The sequence below is a fragment of the Scyliorhinus canicula genome, chromosome 22 (assembly GCF_902713615.1).
Source record: "Scyliorhinus canicula chromosome 22, sScyCan1.1, whole genome shotgun sequence".
NCBI classification, from domain to species: domain Eukaryota; kingdom Metazoa; phylum Chordata; class Chondrichthyes; order Carcharhiniformes; family Scyliorhinidae; genus Scyliorhinus; species Scyliorhinus canicula.
In genome coordinates this window covers 28491399-28515212 of record NC_052167.1, presented here as the reverse complement: position 1 = coordinate 28515212, position 23814 = coordinate 28491399, and the positions used below count along the sequence as shown (strand labels likewise).

The 23814-nt window shown below is 45.5% G+C and overlaps 1 protein-coding gene across 1 annotated transcript in view; it reads right to left on the bottom strand.

Annotated features, from left to right (window-relative positions):
• The window catches only part of tm9sf3 (transmembrane 9 superfamily member 3), a 128477-nt gene that overhangs the window by 55217 nt on the left and 49446 nt on the right, over nt 1-23814 (bottom strand). Inside the window, exons 4-6 of the mRNA XM_038782816.1 lie at nt 19631-19791; nt 8674-8751; nt 2591-2722 (exon numbers count right to left, since the gene is read on the bottom strand). Coding sequence (XP_038638744.1) covers nt 2591-2722; nt 8674-8751; nt 19631-19791 — 371 coding nt within the window. The remainder of the gene's footprint in view (nt 1-2590; nt 2723-8673; nt 8752-19630; nt 19792-23814) is intronic.

The following is a 23814-nucleotide window of genomic DNA, read 5'->3' as shown; positions in this document are numbered from 1 at the left end:
GAAAAGCACAGTATGATTAGCATAAGTTTGCTGCTTGTACCAAACTAATAATAATAATTTTTATTAGTGTCACAAGTAGGCTTACATTAACACTGCAATGAAGTTACTGTGAAAATCCCCCAGTCGCCACACTCCAGCGCCTGTTCGGGAACACAGAGGGAGAATTCAGAATATCTTTCGGGATTTGTGGGATTTGAGAAAACCGGAGCACCCGGTGGAAACCCATGTGTCTACTGGAAGAAAGTGCAGACTCCACACAGACAGTGACCCAAGACAGGAATCAAACCTGTGCTGTGAAGCAACGGCACTAACCACTGTGCAACCGTGGGTGGAAAGGTAAGCTGTTGGGAGGACACAGTGGCTGCAGAAGAATGTAGACAGGTAAGGTGAGTGGGCAACAAGGTGGTTGATACAGGATAACTTGAGGAAGAGAGAAATTATTTACTTTGGTTGTTGGGAATGGAAAAGCAATTTTGTTTCAAAAAGATGTAAAACCTGTAATCGTTTTTCAATGAGAGGTGGGTGTGCTTGTAAAAAGGAACACAGAAGTTAGCAAACAGGTGCAGCAAGCAATTAGAAAGGCAAATAAATGACAAGTTGCCTTTATCGCACAGGATTGAAGTACAAGAATAAAGAAGAATACAGTTGTACAGGGTTTTGGTGAGAACGCACCAGAAAGACTGTGCACAGTTTTGGTCTCCCCGTTTCACAATGGATATATTCACATTGGAGGGTGCAAAGATTCAATAAATTGGTCCCGGGGATGAAACGCCTGCCCTATGATGAGAGGCTGAGTAAATGGGTCTATACTCACTGGAGTTCAGAACAACGAGGGACACAGGTGGACACAGAACGTTTCTGCTGGTTGGGGAATCTAAAACACGGGGCATAGACTCAGGATCAGGGGTCAATCATTTAGAGCTGAGGGGAGAAGAAATTTCTTCACTCCGAAGGTAGCGATTCTTTGAAATTATCCAGGCCCAAGGTTTGTGGATGCTCCGTCGCTGAAAGTATTGGCTGGGATAGACAAGATTTTTGATGTCACAAGGAATTAAGGGATATGGGAATGGGCGGGAAAATGGAATTGCAACTCAAATTCAGCCATGTTCCTAAGCATGGCGGAGGAAACACAATGAGACCTATGGTCCACTGCTGCTGCCATTTTATGTCTGAGAAAGGCTTTTCATTGACCTTACTATCCGATGAAATATTGTGACATACCAAAGCTACAGAAACCTTAAGTCAGTCTATTATTCAGTCCTGGGATTATCCGAATGCCTCAGGTGCCTCATTATTAAGTAAAAGATCATAACATCAGAAATAGTGTTTTAAACTATTAAGCATTTTTAAAAAAATAAACAAGTTACTACATAAAATATATACTCAATAAAATGTTTTCTTAAAAGGAAAATTAAAGGTGTGGCAACTTGTCTCTCTATAAACTGCTTGAATAACCAACCTTGTATTTTTGTCCCTTTGAACTTTTGGGAATGTGTGAAATCTTTCTATAGAGATGGCAGTGTGTTATATTCAACAAAGGGGGCACACTGCCCCTCAGTACCAGGGATCCAGGTTCAATTCTGACCTTGGGTGACTGGCGTGGAGTTTGCACGTTCTCCCCGTGTCTGCGTGGGTTTCCTCCGGGTGCTCCGGTTTCCTCCCACAGTCCAAAGATGTGCAGATTAGGTGGATTGGCCACGCTAAATTGCCCTTTGTGTCCAACAGTTAGGTGGGGTTACAGGGGTAGGGGTACTCCTTCAGAGAGTCGGTGCAGACTTAATGGGCCAAATGGTCACCTTCTGCACTGTAGAAATAGGATTTGCTGCCAGGTTACCGTTCAAATTAAAAGTGCCAGTCGATTCAAAATGTAACAGGTTTGCCAAATCCACGGCTCAACCAATGAGTAAATACACCAGTGGTTCTCTGGGAGTCCAGAGGGCGAGAGAGGCTGACGTTTTGGCCTTGGTAGCCCGGAGACCGATTTTGGTAGCGTGGAAGGACTCGAAGCCCCCAAAATCAGAGGTTTGGGTTAGCGAAATGGCCGGGTTTCTCAGACTTGAGAAAATTAAGTTCGTCCTGAGGTGGCGGCCGTTTGTCGATTCCTTCGGGGAAAGCTAATCTGTCAATAAAGAGGGGGGGGGGGGGGGGGGGGGGTTAGGCTGCTTTGTGTTTAGGGTGGGCGGGATTAGTGAGAGATGGAGAGATTTTTTTTGCCCTATGTTTATATTTGTACTGTTTACTGTCATAAAATTATAAATGTCTGAATAAAATGTTTTTTTAAAAAAAAAGAAAATCAAGTGGTTAAGGCCACCTCGAACCAATTGTCAGTGACACAATAATGACAAATTTCATAAAACATGAAGCAACACAGGCAGAGGCTGTGCACGTCCTCATTCAGATACACTGTGCAGGAGGTAATGCTACCAGGCCAAAGCAAGGCACGTCTGCTTCATACTTCTCAGGCGCTTCAAGCTTATCCCAAGAGAAGCCAATCATCATTCTGAAAAGTAATTGCGAAAATAGAACATAACAGCGCAGTACGGGCCCTTCGGCCCTCGATGTTGGCCATGATCAAAGGACAGATCCTTACCATGTCATCCATTTCTTCTTCCTTGCTGTACCTGGCATAATCCTTTCTTAATGTGCGCATTAAAATCATGGAAACCAATCCCACAAGGAAAATCACCATCATGAAGGAGTTGAAGATAGAAAACCAGTGAATCTACCAGCCGAAAAAAAAAGTGGCATCTTTAGAATTTGCACATTAATTCACTTTACAGATTTGGCATGCAAAGTTATATCCTATATCTGAAACACAAATTCCCTGTGGCAAACCAACGTTCAATAAGATAAGCTTTAACAGAAGCAACATGGCACTGTGGTTCGAGCCGTCGGGAAACTTATACACACTGACCAATGTATAATTGGCCACGGTGTGTGAACATTGGGCAAGGACTAGGGCTGGGTCAGCAATGATACCCGTTGTGATTAAACAGCATGGCTCACAAAGAGGTCAAGTACAGGGGCGCAAGCAGCACCCATTTAGTCAAAACAGACGAGAAGTCAACACCTTTAGAAGGAAAGTGGACAACATTGAGAAACAATACATTGGGAGGCAAAGAAAAATGATAACACAGCATTTAAAAAAAATATTAGAACTAACCATTACCATTAAATTATCTCATTTACTTCATCGGAAACAACATGAACTCCTAGTATGACTCATAACAAGCTGCAGCTACATTGGACAAATGTTGACCATCTACCAGATTGGAAAAGATTGATTAATCGAGAACAAGAACATTTATTGTCCAGCATGAACTTGAGTCAACTGAAAATCACTGCATCGACTTTACCATGCAATGAAAGTGTTTCCAGTTCAGCACTCTTTTTAAGTCCTGCCCATTATTTAGAAAAGGAGGGCATTCAGGACTTCTTGCTTATGATTTCTCAATACTCAGATTACACTTTATCATTTATACGTTTAAGTAGCTGGTTATTGACTCACCTATAAAGTACGCTAACTATGACAAAGCCCACAGGAGAAGAGCTGATCAACGTTCAAAGGTGTAGATAGTTTTCATCCTATATTATATTGCATCTGTAAACTGAATTCTGGGAAACCTCAACTCTTGTCCACTTATGCCAACAGCAGTGGCTCACTTGTAACATTCCCGCCTCAGTCAGAAGGCTGCTTTAAGTCTCCTATCCGAGACTCGAGCTTAAAAATCTGAACTGATGCTCCGCTTCAGTGAAGGGCTGCTGCACTGTCGGAGGGCCATCTTCCAGACGAGACGTTAAACTGCTCTCTCAGTTGGACATAAGATGGTCCCATGGTACTACCCCAAGTAGAGATGAGCTATCCCCATCGTCCTCCCCAATATTTATCCCTCAGTCAACATCAGCTGATAATGACTGATTATCACCTCAGTTTGTGGGAGCTTGCCGTGTAAAAACTGGATGTCGTATTTCCGACACTACAGCAATGACTCCACTTCAAGAGGAGCTCATTAGCTGCAAAACATTTTGGGGTGCCCTGAGGATGTGAAAGGTGCTATACAAATGCAAATCGTTCACCACATCAATCACACCCTCAGGCAAGCAATGCCAGGAGACCCATAATTACATTAACATTAGCATGTGACCAGGTGTGTAGATGAGGGTAGTGCAGTTGATGTAGTTTACATGGATTTCAGCAAAGCTGTTGAAATAAAAGCTGTTAATAAGCTGGGAAGCTTATTAAGGCGGTGAATGCACATGGGACACAGGGTAACTTGAGAACGTGGATTCAAAATTGGCTGAGCTGTAGGAGACAGAGGGTGATGACAGACCAGCTGCTTTAGTGTCTGGAATCCAGTGACCAGCGGTGTACCACAGGGATCTGTGCTGGGTCCCCTGTTGTTTGTCATTAAGATAAATGACAGAGATGACTATGTGTGGAGGGGGAAATCAGTAAGTTTGCAGATGACACAAAGATTGGTCGGGTGGTTAAAAGTGAGGTTGAGTGTCTTGCGTTACAGGAAGATATAGACGGGATGGTCAAATGGGCGGAAAGTGGCTGCTGGAAATTAACCCTAAAAAGTGAGAGTTGATACACTTTGGAAGGAGTAATGTGTCACGGAAACATTCAATGAATGGCCTGACACCGGGAAGTTCTGAGAAACATAGGGACCTTGGCTTGTTTATAAATCATAGAATCTACGGAACGGAGACAGGCCCTTCGGCCCAAACTGGTCCATGCCAACCATAAAGCTAATCCCATTTGAACGAAGAACAAAGTACAGAACTAGCCCCTCAGCCCTCCAGGACTGTATGGTCATTATACCTCTCTTGACCAAAACCTTCAGCCGTATCCCTCTATACCCATCATATCCATGTATTTGTCGAGATGCCTTTTGAACGCTGTTAACGTATCTGCTTCCACAACCTCCCCTGGCAGTGCGTTCCAGGCACTCACCACCCTCTGTGTAAAAAAAAAAACCTGCCTCGCACATCTCCTCTAAACTTTGCCCCCCCGCCCCCGTGACTGACCCCTCCAGCCTGGGAAAGAGTGCCTGCCCATCCACTCTACCCATGCCTGTGCCTTTCACGATCTTCCTCGCCCCTCAACCTCCGTTGTTCTAATGAAAACAGTCTGAGTCGATTCAGCCTCTCCTCATAGTTAACACCCTCCAGACCAGGCAACATCCTGGTAAACCTGCTCTACACCCTCTCCAAAGCCTCCACATCCTTCTGATTGTGTGCCGATCAGATTTGTGCGGCCTTACCAAGGTTCTATACAACTGTAGCATGACTTGCCAGTTTTGATACTCGATGCCCCGTCCAATGAAGGCAAGTATTCCATATGCTTTCTTGACTGCATTTGGCCCATATCCCTCGAACCCTTTCCTTATCCATGTATCTGTCCAAATGCTTTTTGCATGTTGTCAATGTCTCTGCCTCAACCACTTCCTCCAGTAGCTCATTCCACATGTGTACCACCCTCTGTGTAAACAGTTGCTCCTCAGGTTCCCATTAATTCTTTCCCCTTTTAACTTAAACCTATGCCCTCTAGTTCTCGATTCCCCAACCCTGGGGCAAAGACGGAGTGCATTCACCCTATCCTTGCCTCTCACGTTCTTGTACACCTCTATAAGATCACCTACGCTCCAAAAGTCCCAGCCTGCCCAATCTCTCCCTATAACTCAGTACCTTATGCCTTGGCAACATCCCTGTAAATCTCTTCTGCAACAACATCTAGTTTGTCCATACATCTCTGAAGGCAGAAGGACAGGCTAATAGGGTAGTGACACTTGACTATTAATCAAGGCGTAGATTACAAAAGCAGGGATGTCATGCCGGAGTTGTATAGAACTTTGGTGAGGCCACAGCTGGAGGTTGGATAGGCTTGGGTTGTTTTCACTGGAGCAGAGGAGACTGAAGGGCGACCTGATCGAGGTGTACAAGATTATGAGGGGCATGGACAGCGTTGATAGGTAGCAGCTGAAGTTGAAGGGTCAGTTACGAGGGGACACAAGTTCAAAGTCACTGGCAGGAGGTTTGGGGGGGATTCGAGGAAAAAACCTTTCACCCAGAGGGTGGTGAGGGTCTGGAACGTACTGCCTGGGAGGGTGGTAGAGGCGGGTTGCCTCACATCCTTTAAAAAGTACCTGGATGAGCACTTGGCACATCATAACATTCAAGGCTTCGGACCAAGTGCTGGCAAATGGGATTGGGTGGACAGGTCAGGTGTTTTTCATGCATCGGTGCAGACTCGATGTGCCAAAGGGCCTCCGCTGCACTGTTTTATTCTGCGATTCTGAAAGATTACTCCATTGATCTAGTCACTCTACTGGCTAAAATCGTGACACAGCACAGCACTCACTCATGCAGAACGCAAGCAGAAGATTGAATCCTAATCCCCAGCAAAGTGATAACTGGAGAGATACCATGTACTTCAGATCCCCTGGATAGGGGGTTAGAGGGATGGGTGTCGGGAGAGCAAATTAGGGCTCCAAAACGCAAGAGAAAATGCTGGAAAATCTCAGCAGGTCTGGCAACATCTGTAGGGACAGAAAAGGGCTGACGTTTCGAGTCCGATGACTCTTTGTCAAGATCCATCTGTTCCCCCAAGTGTCTCGCCATTCGTGGAGTACTCCCTTGCCATGTTACTCCTTCCAAAGTGCATCACCTCACACTTTTCAGGGTTAAATTCCATTTGCCACTGATCTGCCAGTATATATCCTCCTGTAACCAAAGACCTTCTTGTTCACTGCCAACCTTTCAGCCAATCGTTGCATCAGAGTCATAGACGTCGACAGCTGGAAAATACCCTTCGGCCCATCGTATCTGTGATCAAAAACTACTCCGCCTATCCATTCTAATCCCATTTTCCAGCACTTGCATCATAGCCTTGTCTGCCATGGCATTGCAAGTGCTCATCTAAATACGTCTTCAATGTTACGAGGGTATCTGCCTCCACAACCCTTTCAGGCAGCGAGTTCCAGACTCCCACCACCCTCTGGGTGAAAGGTTTTCCTCACATCCCCTCTAAACCTCCTGCCCCTCACCTTAAATCGATGTCCCCTGGTGACTGATCCCTCAACCAATGGGAAAGGTTTCTTCCTGTTGATTTTATCAGTGCCCTTCATAATTTTATACATCTCAATCCTGTCCCCCCCCCCCCCCCCCCCCCCTCAGTCTCCTCTGCTCCAAGGAAAACAACTTAAATCTATCCAATCTCTCTTTATAGCCAAAACTCTCCAGCCCGGGCAACATCCTGGTGAATCTCCTCTGCATCCTTTCCATTGCTATCACATCAGGTCCACCCTCCTTCCCCAGAAATAATCCGTGATCCAGAAATCTAAACCCCCTCCCTCCTGCACCAACTCTTGAGCCACCCATCCATCTGCCCTATTCTCCGCTTTCTGTACTCACTCGCGCATGGCATCGGAGCAATCCAGAGATTACAACCTTTGGGGTCCTGCTCTTTAGTCTACTGCCTAAATTCTTGATGCAAGGCACGACCTCTGTCTCATCACACTCCCCCTTCAGGCTGTCCTGCAGTCGGTCAGTGACAGCCCCGACCCTGGCACCAGGGAGGCAACACACCATCCTGGAGTCACGTCTGCAGCAATACCCGTCTGTTCTCTTAACTAATGAGCCGCCCTATTGCTCCTTTCTTCTTCCTCTGCTCTTGTACATTCAGGCCACTTGTGGTGCCAGAAGCTAGGCTCTGTCTGCACCCGCTTGAGAAATCCGAACCCTCATCAGCTTCCAAATGGGAAAAAAAAAAGAGCTATGAGCAGGACCCCAGGGGATCCTGCACTACTTCTGGTTTATTTTTGACTGCGAGACCTGCTGCGTTTTTCCAGCACTTCCTATGCCCATTTCAAATCTCCAGCATCCACAGAACGTTGCTTTTATTTCAGGGCTCCAGACAAATACCAGATAACGAGATCAAGGATTGAACGGGATTGAGCAGGATCAGAACGGGCCGCATTTGGAGTATTGCGTACAGTTCTGGTCGCCTCATTATAGGAAGGACGTGGAAGCTTTGGAACGGGGGCAGAGGAGATTTACCAGGATGTTGCCTGGTATGGAGGGAAAATCTTATGAGGAAAGGCTGATGGACTTGAGGTTGTTTTCGTTAGAGAGAAGAAGGTTAAGAGGTGACTTAATAGAGGCATACAAAATGATCAGAGGGTTAGATAGGGTGGACAGTAAGCCTTCTCCCGCGGATGGAGGTGGCTAGCACGAGGGGACATAGCCTTCAATTGAGGGGTAATAGATATAGGACAGAGGTTAGAGGTAGGTTTTTTTACGCAGAGTGGTGAGGCCGTGGAATGCCCTACCTGCAACAGTAGTGCACTCGCCAACATTGAAGGCATTTAAAAGTTTATTGGATAAGCATATGGATGATAATGGCATAGTGTAGGTTAGATGGCCTTTAGTTTTTGACTTCCCATGTCGGTGCAACATCGTGGGCCGAAGGGACTGTACTGCGCTGTATCGTTCTATGTTCTATGATGTTTCGCAGTTGAAAAGCATGCCTCATATACACTGCCCAAGTTAACACATTCAAAACGCACACTCGAGTGAAAGAGCGTGGTGCTAATACTGAGACAAGTACTTTGCAGCTTAAATCCAGGCTAAAAGAGTCACAAAAATGGTCAATTTTAAAATGCAACATACTCTGTGCTGGAAGAAGGATGGATCAAGGTACTTATCAAATCGGTCCTCAAATTTCACATCAGATTTCTTCCATTTCATCTAAAAAACAGAAAAGACCAGCTGAGTTTAGAACAATGCGCAGTGGCACACAGGATGAAGTTGACAGAACTATTATCAACTTTGTTTGAGCTTGACCGCACAATTTGATTTACCTGGTCATGAGCATTTACAATGCAGACTGCCCGAAAACTCAGGGACATAAAAATCGAACCCATTTAAGATTTATGTAACATTTAAAATGCTGCTGCATTGTCAGATGGTCAAGTCACACAACCCCATGACACGCTGTCCATTTGAGTGATCATTCTTTCCTTGGTTAAGTGATTTGCCAGTTAGGCTGAATGTGGATGGGGATTCTGGCCAAAGATAACAATATTAGAACTGTAAAGATATCGGGGCAAAGTATGTGACCTTCTCCCTGTTTGCAGCCAGCCATGCAACTCTCAAAACATCAAGAGTTGTGGCAGCAAAACCAACCCTGGCAGCGGATAAACCAGCGACGTGACTACGGGCAGCTCCTGTTGAACTGGTGGTATTGGGACTGCAGTGTTGCAACACACCATCACCAAACACAAACTGGCTGATTCACAACCCTGCCACTTTAATGTACAGGACATCATTCATTCAGTGGTCTAACATATTGAGCATCAGGTCAACAAACAGAGATTCACAGGAATTGATGCAGTTGAAGTTATCGAGCTTTCAGTGGCATCATGTAAGTGAAAGTGCACGAGGAAATCTTTCAGTAAAGTTCCTGGAATAGCTTACTTCCGTTACACACACCCTGGTTTAATTAAGAAATGTACTAGCACCTATTTTATACCGAGAGCAACATACTAGCTTAAGAGAACTTGCCCACCATATACTAGCATTACTGTGAAAAGGAAATGTTCTGAGAAGCAACAACTGGCCCAGTAGGAATATCCCTAGACGCTATTACACTGCAATTTTAGAATCAGAAGCCACTTCAAACAACCAGTGTGGGCTGGAATCAGTTGTCGATCAGAGTGGCTGGGGATGGAAGTTCCCCTTCCTCAAAAGGACATCAGTGAGCTTTGAAAAACCAGAGCACATGACACTGTAGAATCTGAACACACTCTGGTTTGGTAGTTCTGAGTCAGGACGACACAGTAGCACATTGGTTAGCACTGTTGCTTCACAGCGCCTGGTTCGATTCCCGGTTTGCGTCACTGTCTGTGCGACGTCTGCACGGATTCCCTCCGGCTGCTCCGGTTTCCTCCCACAAGTCCCGAAAGACGTGCTTGTTAGGTGAATTGGACATTCTGAATTCTCCCTCTGTATACCCAAACAGGCGCCGGACTGTGGCGACTAGGGGCGTTCCACAGTAACTTCATTGCAGTGTTATGCCTACTTGTCACACTAATAAAGATTATTCTAACCAGTAGACTACCAGGCTTCTCAATTTGAAGTACAGATCTCAATGTGATCTGAAATTTAGCAAGACGTTGGAAAACAGCATTGCGCTGCAGTTAAAGCACAGATGCACCTTGGTTTCAAACAACTGCAACTCTTGTTTATCGTATCATCTTTGGGAAGAACACCACTTAAATTCTGCCCCTCACCATCCCGTGTGATAGATAGCACGCTGTCCGCAGAATTCAAATTAGAATAAAGACACTTATAAGCAGAAATTAATTCACAAAGTGTTTAAATTCAAAGTGCAATAAAACCACTATAGTAGGAAGGTCTTTCCAAAGTCAATTTGCAGCTGCGAAAACATTAGCTGACCCTTACGCTCATTTAGTCACCCTAGACAAATACAGGGCCTAAGAAGATCCTTGAGTTGACAGATCATTAATCCTTCAAATTACCTTCCTGCAATTATAACCACAAGCCGGAACACGGGAAGGTATATAGAGATCGCAAGTAGAATTCATGAAGCAAACTTTCTGTCATAGCTATATAACTTTTGACACTCGAGATAACACCATTCTTAATATCTTGACATCTACATATTTAATAATCTTGACACATTAGAAATAAACAAAAGTAGAAATAAACAAAATTAGAGAGGAGTCTTTAACTGCCCTGTCTGACCATATATCTTAAACATCCGACATTCATACCGATACTCAGAGCGCTGAATCACATTTTTTGACAAACTGCAAACCTGGCCATTTGGCTTTAGGAAATTGCTCAGTTGGGGAGATAAGACACAGGGAAGGCCATTCACTAAATAGGAAGAAATATGTATAAAAATAGAAGCAGATTTTCAGAATCTGTACTCTCTCTCCTGTTAAGAGTGCAGTCAAAGTTCTGTTCCGCAGCCTGCTTAGTCAAGCAAAGACCATCGTGGTTTTTCGAAGTATGTTTCTACAACCCTCTTACAATTGTATTAGAAATTAATGAGATACTTTAGGATTTTCCATGTAGATATATCCTTCTCCTAGAGAAGTTAATTAGTTAGCAGACAACAAAGTACTGTTAAATGATTGATATTTTTAACAGATAACGAAAGACTATTAACCAATTCATATTTTTAATTCTGCACTTCTGTACGTTATAAATCTTGAACCTTTTATAATAAAATACCACTAGAAATAAACGGTGTAGTTTACTTTCAAAAACTTTTTGATCCTAGAGTCATAGGAAGTTCCACGATCGACAGAGGTAGGGGTTTAGGTTATGAGTGATGTATCCGAATATCGCCCATCAGAATGTAACTGAAATCCTTTTTAACTGTTTAAAGCACAGAAAAGTAACCGCTCTCTCGTGTGAGCTCGTCAGAATCTTAATAGAGAATCAGATTTCCCTTCCTCGGTGGCTTAGCCAGAGATAGGCTAATAAGATAGACCGTTCAGCTCAGTGAACACCTAAACTGCTCACACCCGACTTAAAAATATATCGCCATTCCTTCAAAGTCACTGGGTCAAAATCCTGCAACTCCTTCCTTAGCACCACTGGAGTGTATCTACACCGCGTGGTCATAGCGGTTCAAGAGGGCAGTTCACCACCACCTTCCCAAGGGCAATTAGGGGTGAGCAATAAGTGCTGACCTAGCCAGCGATGCGCACATCCCTTCATAATAATCCCAACCGGGCAGGAGGGCATTCAGCCCATCAAGTTTGCACCAATCCTCTGAAAGTGCACCCCACCTAGAGTCAGGCCCCCACCCTGTCCCCACAACCGAACCTGCACATCTTTGGACTGTGGGAGGAAACTAGAGCACCCGGAGGAAACCCACGCAGACACGGAGAGAAAGTGCAAACTCCGCACAGTCACCCGAGGCCGGAATTGAACCTGGGACCCTGGCGCTGTGAGGCAGCAATGCTAACCACTGCGCCGTCGTGCTGCCCTTGAACGAATAAAAAATAGGACACGTTAGCCCTATTCTTCGTAAAAAGATACTGACACTTCAAAAGGATGAGACAGCAGCTGCAAAGTCTGATGGGCAATTAGTCTGGCTGGGCATTCAGACAAGGCTGGATGCAGATTTTGATGTTCTTGAATCGAGTACAATAATAAAACATCCCAAGGTCCAGGGTATCCCGCAGGTGAATAAAAAGTTAAAGATGGAGAATGTACTCAAGTTTCCAGCTTTGGGTTATCCTAAGAACATCAAATTCATTGCGCTCAGTGATGCCTTTTTTGATTAAGTGCAGTGGGTTTTCTAATATCTCGTGAGTGAAAAGGGAAGCACTGTTCTTGGACTTGGGAAGCCAGAAAGTAGGCCAGAGACTCTCACATTAATAGAGGCAGTTCACATGGCATGCTTTTTACCCAAAACATTTGGGGAAATATCAAAGGGTATAAAGATATATAACCCCAGTGTTATATTGCATTTCGATCCCTTTGGGATAACGTACACTGCACAAAAAGAGTGAGAGAGAAAAAGATTACAAATTGATATCTTAAGTCTAAAACAAATGGTGGTGCGAAAGGAAGTTCCAGTGGGTTGATACAAGTCAACACTTATCAGACTTTTACCAAAAGGAATGCTTGTGCTGAACATTAGTTGGGGGTATGAGAAGTCAACTCCGGATGTGTGCCTTTCTATTTTGAAAATGGGCGATTGCTTTGCTACCTTCAACTTTTTAGTTTTCTGAAAAGGGAATCTGTAATTGCTGAATATGATTTGCAATGAAGTGCATGTTTTATTGATAATTACGTATAGCTGTCCCCAGTTGGGGAAGGATTAGGGAATCATGTTCATAGAATTTACAGTGCAGAAGGAGGCCATTCAGCCCATCGTGCCTGCACCGGCTCTTGGAAAGAGCACCCTACCCAAGCCCACACTCCCACCCTATCCCCATAACCCAGTAACCCTACCCAACACTAAGGACAATTTTGGATACCACGGGCAATTTAGCATGGCCAATCCACCCTAACCTGCACATCTTTGGACTGTGGGAGGAAACCGGAGTACCCGGAGGAAACCTACGCACACACGGGGAGAACATGCAGACTCCGCACAGACAGTGACCCAGCCGGGAATCAAACCTGGGACCCTGGAGCTGTAAAGCAATTGCGCTATCCACAATGCTACCGTGCTGCTATATAAATCAGTTCCGGTATCTCGAGGAACTGGGAGACACTGTCTTTTCTTTGCTGTCTTGGAAATAAACCTGTTTTAATGTACAGACCAGCTTCACACTCATTCTTCCTCAACAGTTATTGGAATTAACAGGCGAGTGGCTTGAAGGGGACCTTGCAACAAGCTGGTGTTCCCAGGGATTTGCTGTCCTTATAGATGGTAGCGGTTGTGGGTTTGGAAGGTGCTGCCTTGGTGAGTTGCTGAAGTGCATCTTGTAGATGGTACACGTGGCTGCTACTGTGTGGTGGTGGTGGTGGAGGAGGGAGTGAATGTTTGTGGAAGGAATACCAATCAAGCCAGTGGCTTTGTCCTGGATGGTGTCAGGTTTCTTGTGCTGTTGGAGCTGCACTCATTCAACCAAGCAGAGTCTATTACATCACATTCCTGACTTGTGCCTTGTGGGTGAGGACAGGCTTTGGGGAGTCAGGAGGTGAGCTATTCAATGAAGGATTCTGAGACTCAAACACAGAATCAAAGAGACCCTTCGGCCCATTGAGTCTGCATCTACTCTTGAAAAACATCTGATCTGCCTTCCCAAGCCCATTTGCCAGCACTTGGCCTATAGCCTTGAATGTTAAGACGTCCAAGTGCTCATCCAGGTACTTTTTAAAGGATGTGAGGCAACCCGCCTCTCCCACCCTCCCAGGCAGCGCGTTCCAGACCGTAACAAACCTCTGGGTAAAAAATGTTTCCTCAAATCCCCCCTAAACCTCCTGCCCGTGACCTTGAACTTGTATTCCCTCGTAACTGACCCTTCAACTAAAGGGAACAGCTGCTCCCTATCCACCCTGTCCATGCCCCTCAATCTTGCCCAGGTCACCCCTCAATCTTCTCTGCTCCAGCGAAAACAACCAAAGCCTATCCAACCTCTCTTCATAACTTAGATGTTCCATCCCAGTCAATCTCCTCTACACCCCCTCCAGTACAATCACATCCTTCCTATAATGTGGTGACCAGAATTGCACACAGTGCTCCAGCTGTGGCCTCACCAAAGTTCTATACAATCTATGCCCCGATTGATAAAGACAAGTGTCCCATATGCCTTTTTCACCTTTTTCAACCTGCCCTTCTGCCTTCAGAGATCTATGGACAAACATGCCAAGGTAGCTAGTGGTGTCCTCAGGGATCAGTGTTGGGCCCACAATTGTTCACAATTTACATAGATGATTTGGAGTTGGGGACTAAGTGCAATGTGTCCAAGTTTTCGGATGACACTAAGATGAGCGGTAAAGCAAAAAGTGCAGAGGATTCTGGAAGTCTGCAGAGGGATTTGGATAGGTTAAGTGAATGGACTAGGGACTCTCAGATGGAATACAATGTTGACAAATGTGAGGTTATCCATTTTGGTAGGAATAATAGCAAAAGGGATTATTATTTAAATGAAAAAATATTAAAACATGCCACTGTGCAGAAAAACCTGGGTGTGCTAGTGCATGAGTCGCAAAAAGTTGGTTTACAGGTGATTAAGAGGCAAATAGAATTTTGTCCTTCATTGCTAGAGGGATGGAGTTTAAGACTAGGGAGGCTATGTTGCAATTGTATAAGGTGTTTGTGAGGCCACACCTGGAGTATTGTGTTCAGTTTTGGTCTCCTTACCTGAGAAAGGACGTACTGGTGCTGGAGGGTGTGCAGAGGAGATTCACTAGGTTAATCCCAGAGTTGAAGGGGATGGATTACGAGGAGAGGTTGAATAGACTGGGACTGTACTCGTTGGAATTTAGAAAGATTTGGGGGGATCTTATAGAAACATATAAAATTATGAAGGGAATAGATAGGATAGATGCGGGCAGGTTGTTTCCACTGGCGGGTGAAAGCACAACTAGGGGGCATAGCCTCAAAATAAGGGGAAGTAGATTTAGGACTGAGTTTAGGAGGAACGTCTTCACCCAACGGGTTATGAATCTACGGAATTCCTTACCCAGTGAAACAGTTGAGGCTCCTTCATTGAATGTTTTAAAGATAAAGATAGATAGTTTTTTGAAGAATATAGGGATTAAAGGTTATGGTGTTTGGGCCAGAAAGTGGAGCTAAGTCCACAAAAGATCAGCCATGATCTCATTAAATGGTGGAGCAGGCTCAAGGGGCCAGATGTCCTAGTCCTGCTCCTAGTTCTTATGTTCTTATCCAAGGTCTCTGCCCTGCTTTTGCAGCCACAGTATTTATCTGGAGAGTCCAGCTATGTGACTGCTGATGCAAAGTAATCTCGGATTTATACTGTTTAATTTCTAATCCAATATATTTAAAGGCCCCATTTACTCCCAAGTCTGCCCTAACCGTGTCCATAGCTATGTTTTAACACTCACTTGTGCAAACGTAGCGGAAATCATCCACGTGCATCAAGATGTTGCAGGTTTCCTACCCCGGTACCAATGAAATATGGCAGGATCCGTTTTCATATGAAGACAATCCAAGTTTAACAATAGTGATTGAGTAAGCCATGTTTAAACCATACAAGCACTTAATCTAATTCCAAAGTTGTCTCTCCACCTCTGGTACCTCCTCCTTAGGAGGTTTGTGAAACATTTCCCTCTGGAGGGGATCCTCCTGCAGAAAAACAGCTTTTATATTTATCGACTTACACGCTCCCATGAAAATATTGTCAAAAGGGCCAAACAAATGTTCGAAATTACCCCCCTTGCTGTGGACGAGTTCACTCTGATATCTTTGGGTCACTAACATAGCTCTGGTCTTGTAAGTGCCACCTTTTCCATGCAAACCCACCCGTGATAACGTTGGCCGCCCCCATTTGGGAATACACACCTGGTTTACACAGGCTGAACAGAGAAGGTTGAATAATCAGTTTTCACCTCACGCCCTAAAATTTCTGCAGCCTATTCCCTTTGCCTCTCTCTCTTATACACGAAGGTCGGTGGAGTTGTGGATAGTGCTGAAGGATGTTATAGGATACAGAGGGATATAGATAAGCTGCAGAGCTGGGCTGAGAGGTGGCAGATGGAGTTTAATGCGGAAAAGCGTGAGGTGGTTCACTTTGGAAGGAGTAACAGGAATGCAGAGTACTGGGCTAATGGCAAGATTCTTGGTAGTGTAGATGAACAGAGAGATCTCGGCATCCAGGTACATAAATCCTTGAAAGTTGCCACCCAGGTTAATAGGGCTGTTAAGAAGGCATATGGTGTGCTAGCCTTTATCAGTAGGGGGATTGAGTTTCGGAGCCACAAGGTCATGCTGCAGCTGTACATAACTCTGGTGTGGCCGCTCCTGGAGTACTGCGTGCAGTTCTGGTCACCACATTATAGGAAGGATGTGGAAGCTTTGGAAAGGGTTCAGAGGAGATTTACTAGGATGTTGCCTGGTATGGAGGGAAGGTCTTACGAGGAAAGGCTCAGGGACTTGAGGTTGTTTTCGTTAGAGAGGAGAAGGCTGAGAGGTGACTTAATAGAGACATATAAGATAGTCAGAGGGTTAGATAGGGTGCAGTGAGAGTCTCTTTCCTCGGATGGTGATGACCAACACGAGGGGACATAGCTTTAAATTAAGGGGTGGTAGATATAGGACAGATGTCAGAGGCAGTTTCTTTACTCAGAGAGTAGTAGGGGTGTGGAACGCCCTGCCTGCAACAGTAGTAAACTCGCCAACTTTAAGGGCATTTAAGTGGTCACTGGATAGACAAAAGGATGAAAATGGAATAGTGTAGGTCAGATAGGCTTCAGATGGTTTCACAGGTCGGCGCAACATCGAGGACCGAAGGGCCCGTACTGTGCTGTAATATTCTATGTTCTAAACCAGAATTGAAATCTTCCTCAGACAGTCTTATGCAGTGTTGCAATGCTCTTCTAATTATTCTCGAAACTCCGCCTTGATGAAAGCTTTCCTGCCTGCAAGCAGGGCGTTTACATGGGCAGAACAGCTGCTCGTAGCTTCTTCAAGAGGAGGAGCACCCGACAGCACTGAAGGCAACTTGAGTCCTCCTGTACGCCAATTGGTATGGACTATGCCCCTCAACTCTTCATCCCGTGCCAGCTCCGTTTGCAATCCGGTTGATCAGCCAGCATCTTGTGCAAGAGGTCATCGGTCACCGCATGTCTCTTCTCGCACAAACCAGTACTGAACGGGCTCTCAACATAACTATGATATTCAAATTTTCCGAGCTCCTGAAATGCCTCATCCGCAAACTCTCCTCCATCCTCAGTCAGGAATATTGTTGGCGTTTCTAATTCGGTATCCACCCATTTCTCCATGACTTTATTGACAATGGTTTGCGTGTCCTGGTCACGTGTTACAGCCGAAGCAGCTAAATCTGGTCACCATATCGACAAAGTGCAACCTTGTCCCATGCATTACCATCAATAAATTCCCTGGCCAGTGACAGACTGCAGACTAAACAGTATGTGGTGGTGCCCTTCAATATTTAACACAAACAGCACAATGAGCTGTGATTGTCTCGGTAAGGGTGTCGTATTCTTTATCAACCACGCCAGCATCCTAAAGTAGCTTTTGTGGCACTGGTTGTGCAACTGTCTTTGCAACTTCCAAATAATCATCTTTTAATCCACCAAACCTTTGACCCCAGAAGTTAAGACGACTGCTTTCGACGAGAAATATCTGGGTTCCTTAATGACGGGTAATGGCCCGACCAAGTGAAACGTAGATCCACAGTTTTCCCAAACATTCTCTGTGCTAGGCTTCATCTGCGCTTTTTCCATTGTTGATCTGCTTAACAACAGAGCTTTCTTGCTACAACGCACATTAGCACAGATGAAGAGTCTCATCCCACCTATCCTGCAAGGGAGGAGCAAGTACCCTTTTGGAAAACAGGAGCATTATGATCAACTCCTTAACCTGAAGCAAGTAGAGCTTCTGCGCTCCTTACACTGATCTGCCTCATTGAGACTCCAGGCAGCAGTTAAACCAATACACCCCAAACACTGTGGAAGGAAGTGCAATGCAATCGGAAACTGTGCAGTTGAATGAATCAACCATCAAGATGCTCATCATCGGATTCAAATTCCCAGTGGCTAGAATATCCCGTCACAAATCACCACCTTTAGCCTCGCAATTCATGTTCATGTCTAATTCCAAAAAACCCATTCTTTTGCTGCGGACAATTCATTGCATAATGATACTTCGAATCACTCCGATAACGCTGATGAACCATTCCCTGCGCATTTCTGAGGTTCAAGTGCCTACGGTCACATCCGGTGTTGGGCTTGACTCTCAAATTGGCTCGATGTACTTCCATCTTCATACTTCCCATAAGCAACCTCGTCTTCGCACTGCAATCTGCGTCTCGTATTTTGTTCGTCTTGAAGTTCGGCCACCATGAAATCCTTCACTCTTTGCTTGTACTGGATAGGAGAAAAGCTGGAAATGACTATCCCCAAAAGGCCTTTTAGGGTAGCAACCATTTTGTCTTGGAGAGTCTTCCCAGTGGAATTGAACCCCCATCAGTACAAACGTCTACCATGAGAAAAATGTACAATCAAGTAACTTTAATGCCAATACACACTCCGGAACTTCAAGGTTAAACTTTGTCAGTCTCTTAAAAGTCCAAAATATAATAATAATCTTTATTATTGTCACAATGAGGCTTACATTAACACTGCAATGATGTTAACTGTGAAAAGCCCCTAGTCGCCACTCCAGCGCCTGCTCGGGTACAGGGAGGGAGAATTCAGAATGTCCAATTCACCTAACAAGGATGTCTTTCAGGACTTGCGGGAGGAAACTGGAGCACCCGGGAGGAAACCCACGCAGACACGGGGAGAACGTGCAGACTCCGCACAGACCTTGACCCAACCCGGGAATCGGAACTGGGACCCCGACGCTGTGAAGCAACAGTGCCGCCTCCATGAACTGATCATCTGTTCTCTTAGTTTGAGCATGTTTCATATGGTTCCAACAAATCATCTTCCTGGAAAAACCTACCAACAAACTGTAATGGAAGGGCCAATCCCTCTCTGGTGTCTAAGTCATTCACATCCAATTCTGAAAATACTTTACTCCTAATGTCACGTTTTGCTGGTAATGACAGCCAAAGGCAGACCTTGCTTCATTGGAGGTGACGAGGTAACCAGCGTCCGTCCACCCAACACACACACACACCCAACACACACAATTGGCCGTTCCTTCATTGTCGCCTGGTCAAAATCCTGGAACTCCCTCGCTAGCAGCACAGTGGGTGTACCTACACCACAGGGAGTGCTGTGGTTCAAGTCAGCAGCTCACCACCACCGAGGGTATGGGCATCCAATGCTGGCTTCGCCGCGAGACACCCCATATCCCAGAACTGAAAACATGGCAGATGACCCAAACCTTTAATTTCTCCTTAGGGAATGTTGTCTTTCCAGCATTTTCCAACTTTTAATTGTAAAATGAATCTGCTTTTTGGCAGACTATACTTACAGAGTATGACATTGCAATTTTTGTGTTTGGCACTAACTTGACCTTCCCCTCACTGGTCAAGTTCACATCCACAATTCGATTGCCATTGTAGCCTATCTCAAGTTTTTTGTAAGTCCAGAGAAAGTGATCCTCTCCGTTTTCATCTGCTTCCCCAACAATCCCTGCGTACAACAAGAAAAAAACATTGTATCACGTAATTTAGAAAGCAAGGCCTTTCCTCTCTGATGCAGAACTTCTTGAACATCTAGCAGAACATCAAGCCACTCAAATGTGAAATGAAAATCGCTTATTGTCACGAGCATGCTTCAATGAAATTACTGTGAAAAGTTAACATTTGTGAAATGTTACTGTGAAATGTTAACATTAATAACTCATTATACATTCAAACAACACATTTCTTAATGAAATAAAGATAAAGCTGACACCAGCAATATAAAGCAATTAACTGGTGTTCCTTGTCACTTTTCTGAGTGCAAACGTGCTGACTCAAAACACAGCATATCAAATGTTGAAAGGCTCAGATGAGATGTTCGGTACAAATAAGTTTTTACCTAGAACCATGGAATCCCTACAGAGCAGGAGGTGACCATTTGGCTCATCAAGTCTGCACCGACCCTCTGAAAGAGCACCCTACCCCCGTAATCCCACTCGGGGCAATTTAGCATAGTCAATCTACCGAAGCTGCACATCGTTTTGACTGTGGGAGGAAACTGGAGCACCGGGAGACGCGGGGAAAGTGTGCAGACTCCACACAGTCACCCGGAATCAAACTCAGGTCCCTGGAGCTGTGAGGCAGCGGTGCTAACCACTGTGCCGCGCCACCCCCACCCCCCCTCCCTCCCCCAAAAAGATGCATATGAAATTACCACACAACTGCAACATCACAACAGGCCCAATACAGACTGCTGTCCACTGAGACTAAGCCAGGGATTCAACCTCTGACGTAATACTGCATGGGAGATTATTAGTGAAATTATAGGCAAATAGAATTTATCAAGAGGATGGCAAAATTAAGTCACAATAGGATATTAGTAAGATTGGAGAATGAGCTGAAATGTGAGGGGGAAAATGCGATGCCATTAATTGCAATGTAATACATTTTGGCTAATAAATAAGACAGAACGAAAATAAAATTGGTTCTTAGAAGAGCAGAGAAATTCTTTCGGTACTGATTCGCAGGGCAATAGGGACACCACCTCGCGTTTGTTTGAAGAAAACATCATGGAATCGTAGGCTTTAATCACGAGAGGTATAGAATACAAGATCCAAGACTGAGTTTACAAAGAAATGGCCTTCACACTATTGGGAAAGAGAGCGAGACTTTAAAGAATATGTAAATTCACTAAAAAAAAAACTGCTCACGAGAAAATGCAGAGATAAACCTTGAAAAGCTGGGTCTTTATTATACCGAACATGGGGGTGATGCTGTAGAAGTAGTTATATTATGCAAGGATGTGACAGATTGAATAAAAGCAGACTGTTCCCAGTAACAGAGGTTGAGAACAAGGGGTCAGATCTGCAAGATTAAACAGAAGTGATTTAGAACAGAAGGCAGGAGCAAATTCTTCATGCAAGGCTGTGGAATTCACTTTCAGGGTCAGCTGTAAATGCAGAAACATTCAAGATTAGATTGAATAGATGAGTGAAATTAAAGATACTGATGGGATACATTGAAAAGCAGGAAATAAGAGATTCAATCTATTTTCTCAGAAGGTGAAAAGCCACGCTGACTGGTTGGATTCAATGGCCTGCATCTTTGTCACTACTTCTCTTTAGATTCCCTCTTTCGTTAAACTAAGATTTCTCCTTGGCCTAACCATGAGTTCTCTAGTTTCTCTCCCAGCTCACGTTGCCGAGATCCTTAACCCGACGACTACGCAACTTCCTTTTTGCCCCCACGCCAGCTGACATTGTAATTGGTTCCTCTTGCTCAGGTACTGCCCCCGCCCAACAAATTCAGTAATTTTCTATGGAGTGCGCGTCTCGGCAGGCACCCGCAGACCGCCGCCCCGGCAGGCACCCGCAGACCCCCGCCCCGGCAGGCACCCGCAGACCCCCGCCCCGGCAGGCACCCGCAGACCCCCGCCCCGGCAGGCACCCACAGACCCCCGCCCCGGCAGGCACCCGCAGACCCCCGCCCCGGCAGGCACCCGCAGACCCCCGCCCCGGCAGGCACCCGCAGACCCCTGCCCGGGCAGGCACCCGCAGACCGCCGCCCCGGCAGGCACCCGCAGACCACCGCCCCGGCAGGCACCCGCAGACCGCCGCCCTGGCAGACACCCGCAGACCCCAGAGCCCCCAGAGGTCACAGCCATTGGCAACAGTCTCCCAGTTGTCAGTGTCAACGTCTGACATCTTCAGATCCCACTTGCAGGTGTCCTTCTAGCAGAGGCATGGATGCCCAGGAGGTTTGACCCAGTGGCTAATTTACAGCACAGTCCTTTGGATATCCGGCTGTCATCCAATAACAAATGTGGCCGAGTGTATGCTGTTGGAATTAGCACATTCCAGGACCTCATGATGACCTCGTCCTGCCAGATGTCTGAGACAGTGAAGGTGGAAACTATTCAGCATTTTCTCCTGACTGGCAGGTTGCCAGTATCTCGGTTATATAGAGGAGTGCGCCGAGGGCACAGGCTTAGTAGAGACACAGTTTGGTGTTCTCAGTCAGATTCGTGTTCTTTCACAAGCTCTTACTTAGCCCATTGCCCTACTCAACAAGATAGCCCCTTGCTCAGTTCCAATCCTAGTCAGAGCATCACCACCAATGGCTCACCCCAAGCACAAGTTACTTTGGTTTCGTCCCTTTCCTATTAACTCCTGGCAATATGATGCAAGAAGTGGAGCGAACATCTCCCATCATCTCTCCTGTCCTGCATGCGCTGTCAAGACAACTCATCAGCTGTCCGGTCATGAATAGACTACTAATGGCTGAAGCCGTGATCTCCACCCCCACAAATTCTGTATCCTCAGATACAGTCTCCACCCTGATATTGTCCGTGCTCTACACCAAGCTGAGCTATATGCTCCCCAGCCCAAAGATGTCCTATTTGTACTCCACAGCACGGCCTGACACCACCCCTACCTTTGCTCATATGCCTCTTAAATTCTCATCCATGGCTTCATCACCCATAGATTTATCTATCCCAACATTCACCCAGTGGATGCTCAACCTCCACAGCCCATATCCTACTCCACACTAACTCACACTTACCCACCACCTATAGGACCACAAGACAGAGGAGCAGAATTAGGTCACTCGGCCCATCGAGTCTGCTCCGCCATTCAATCATGGCTGATATTTTTCTCATCCCCATTCTCCTGCCTTCTCCCCATAACCCCTGGTCCCCTTATTAATCACCTGTCCTTCTTCACCTACTTTGGCTCCTTGTTCAACAATGCCTCCACTTTATAGTTTTTAAAATCGGTGTTTGAAAACGGTTTAATGGCCCTGTCCTTGACCTCCTCGAACTTACGACACTTCTCCAACACCCCCGGAACCACAATCTCCAAACTCTCCTTTTCTCCACCATGAAATTGCTTCACTGGAAGAATCAACACAAAACTAGGAATCCGATGCACAATGCTTCAGTACAACTCTAGCAGAAATAGCTTAATTACTGTTCTACGCTGAATTTGCTGTTCCTAGCTGGATCAGCTCAAAAGCTGCAATAGGTACTTTCATGTCCCTGGGTAAGGGAAACGGGAAAAGACAGCTGCGATTTGGCTTGTGATGTAGTTTCAGCGACCACTGCTTGGAAACACATATACGAGATCAGTTAAGGATGGGAATCGGCTGTGCCCCAGATTCCATGGTGAGGAAACGTGAACACGTTTGCAGAGGGGAAGCTGGCACCTTGTGAACCTGATCACAAAGCAAGACTGAGACAAAGTTAGGTGGCACAGAAAATAACGTAGGTGGGAGCAGGAAATTGCAAATGGACATTGGGAAACTGAGTGGACAAAACCGTGGCAGACGGAGGTCAACGTGGGAAATATACGATCACCACTCGGGACTTGAGAAAATTAGAGCACAGTGTTTTCCGAATGGCGTGAAGCTAGGAACTGTGATGTGGCAGAGATTTTAAAGTCCAATTACAAAAGCAGAATGCTAGCAGACAGGTACAAGAATTAATTCTAAAAACTAATGGAATTAGCGGGTGAAGTGCAGGTTCACCCGAATG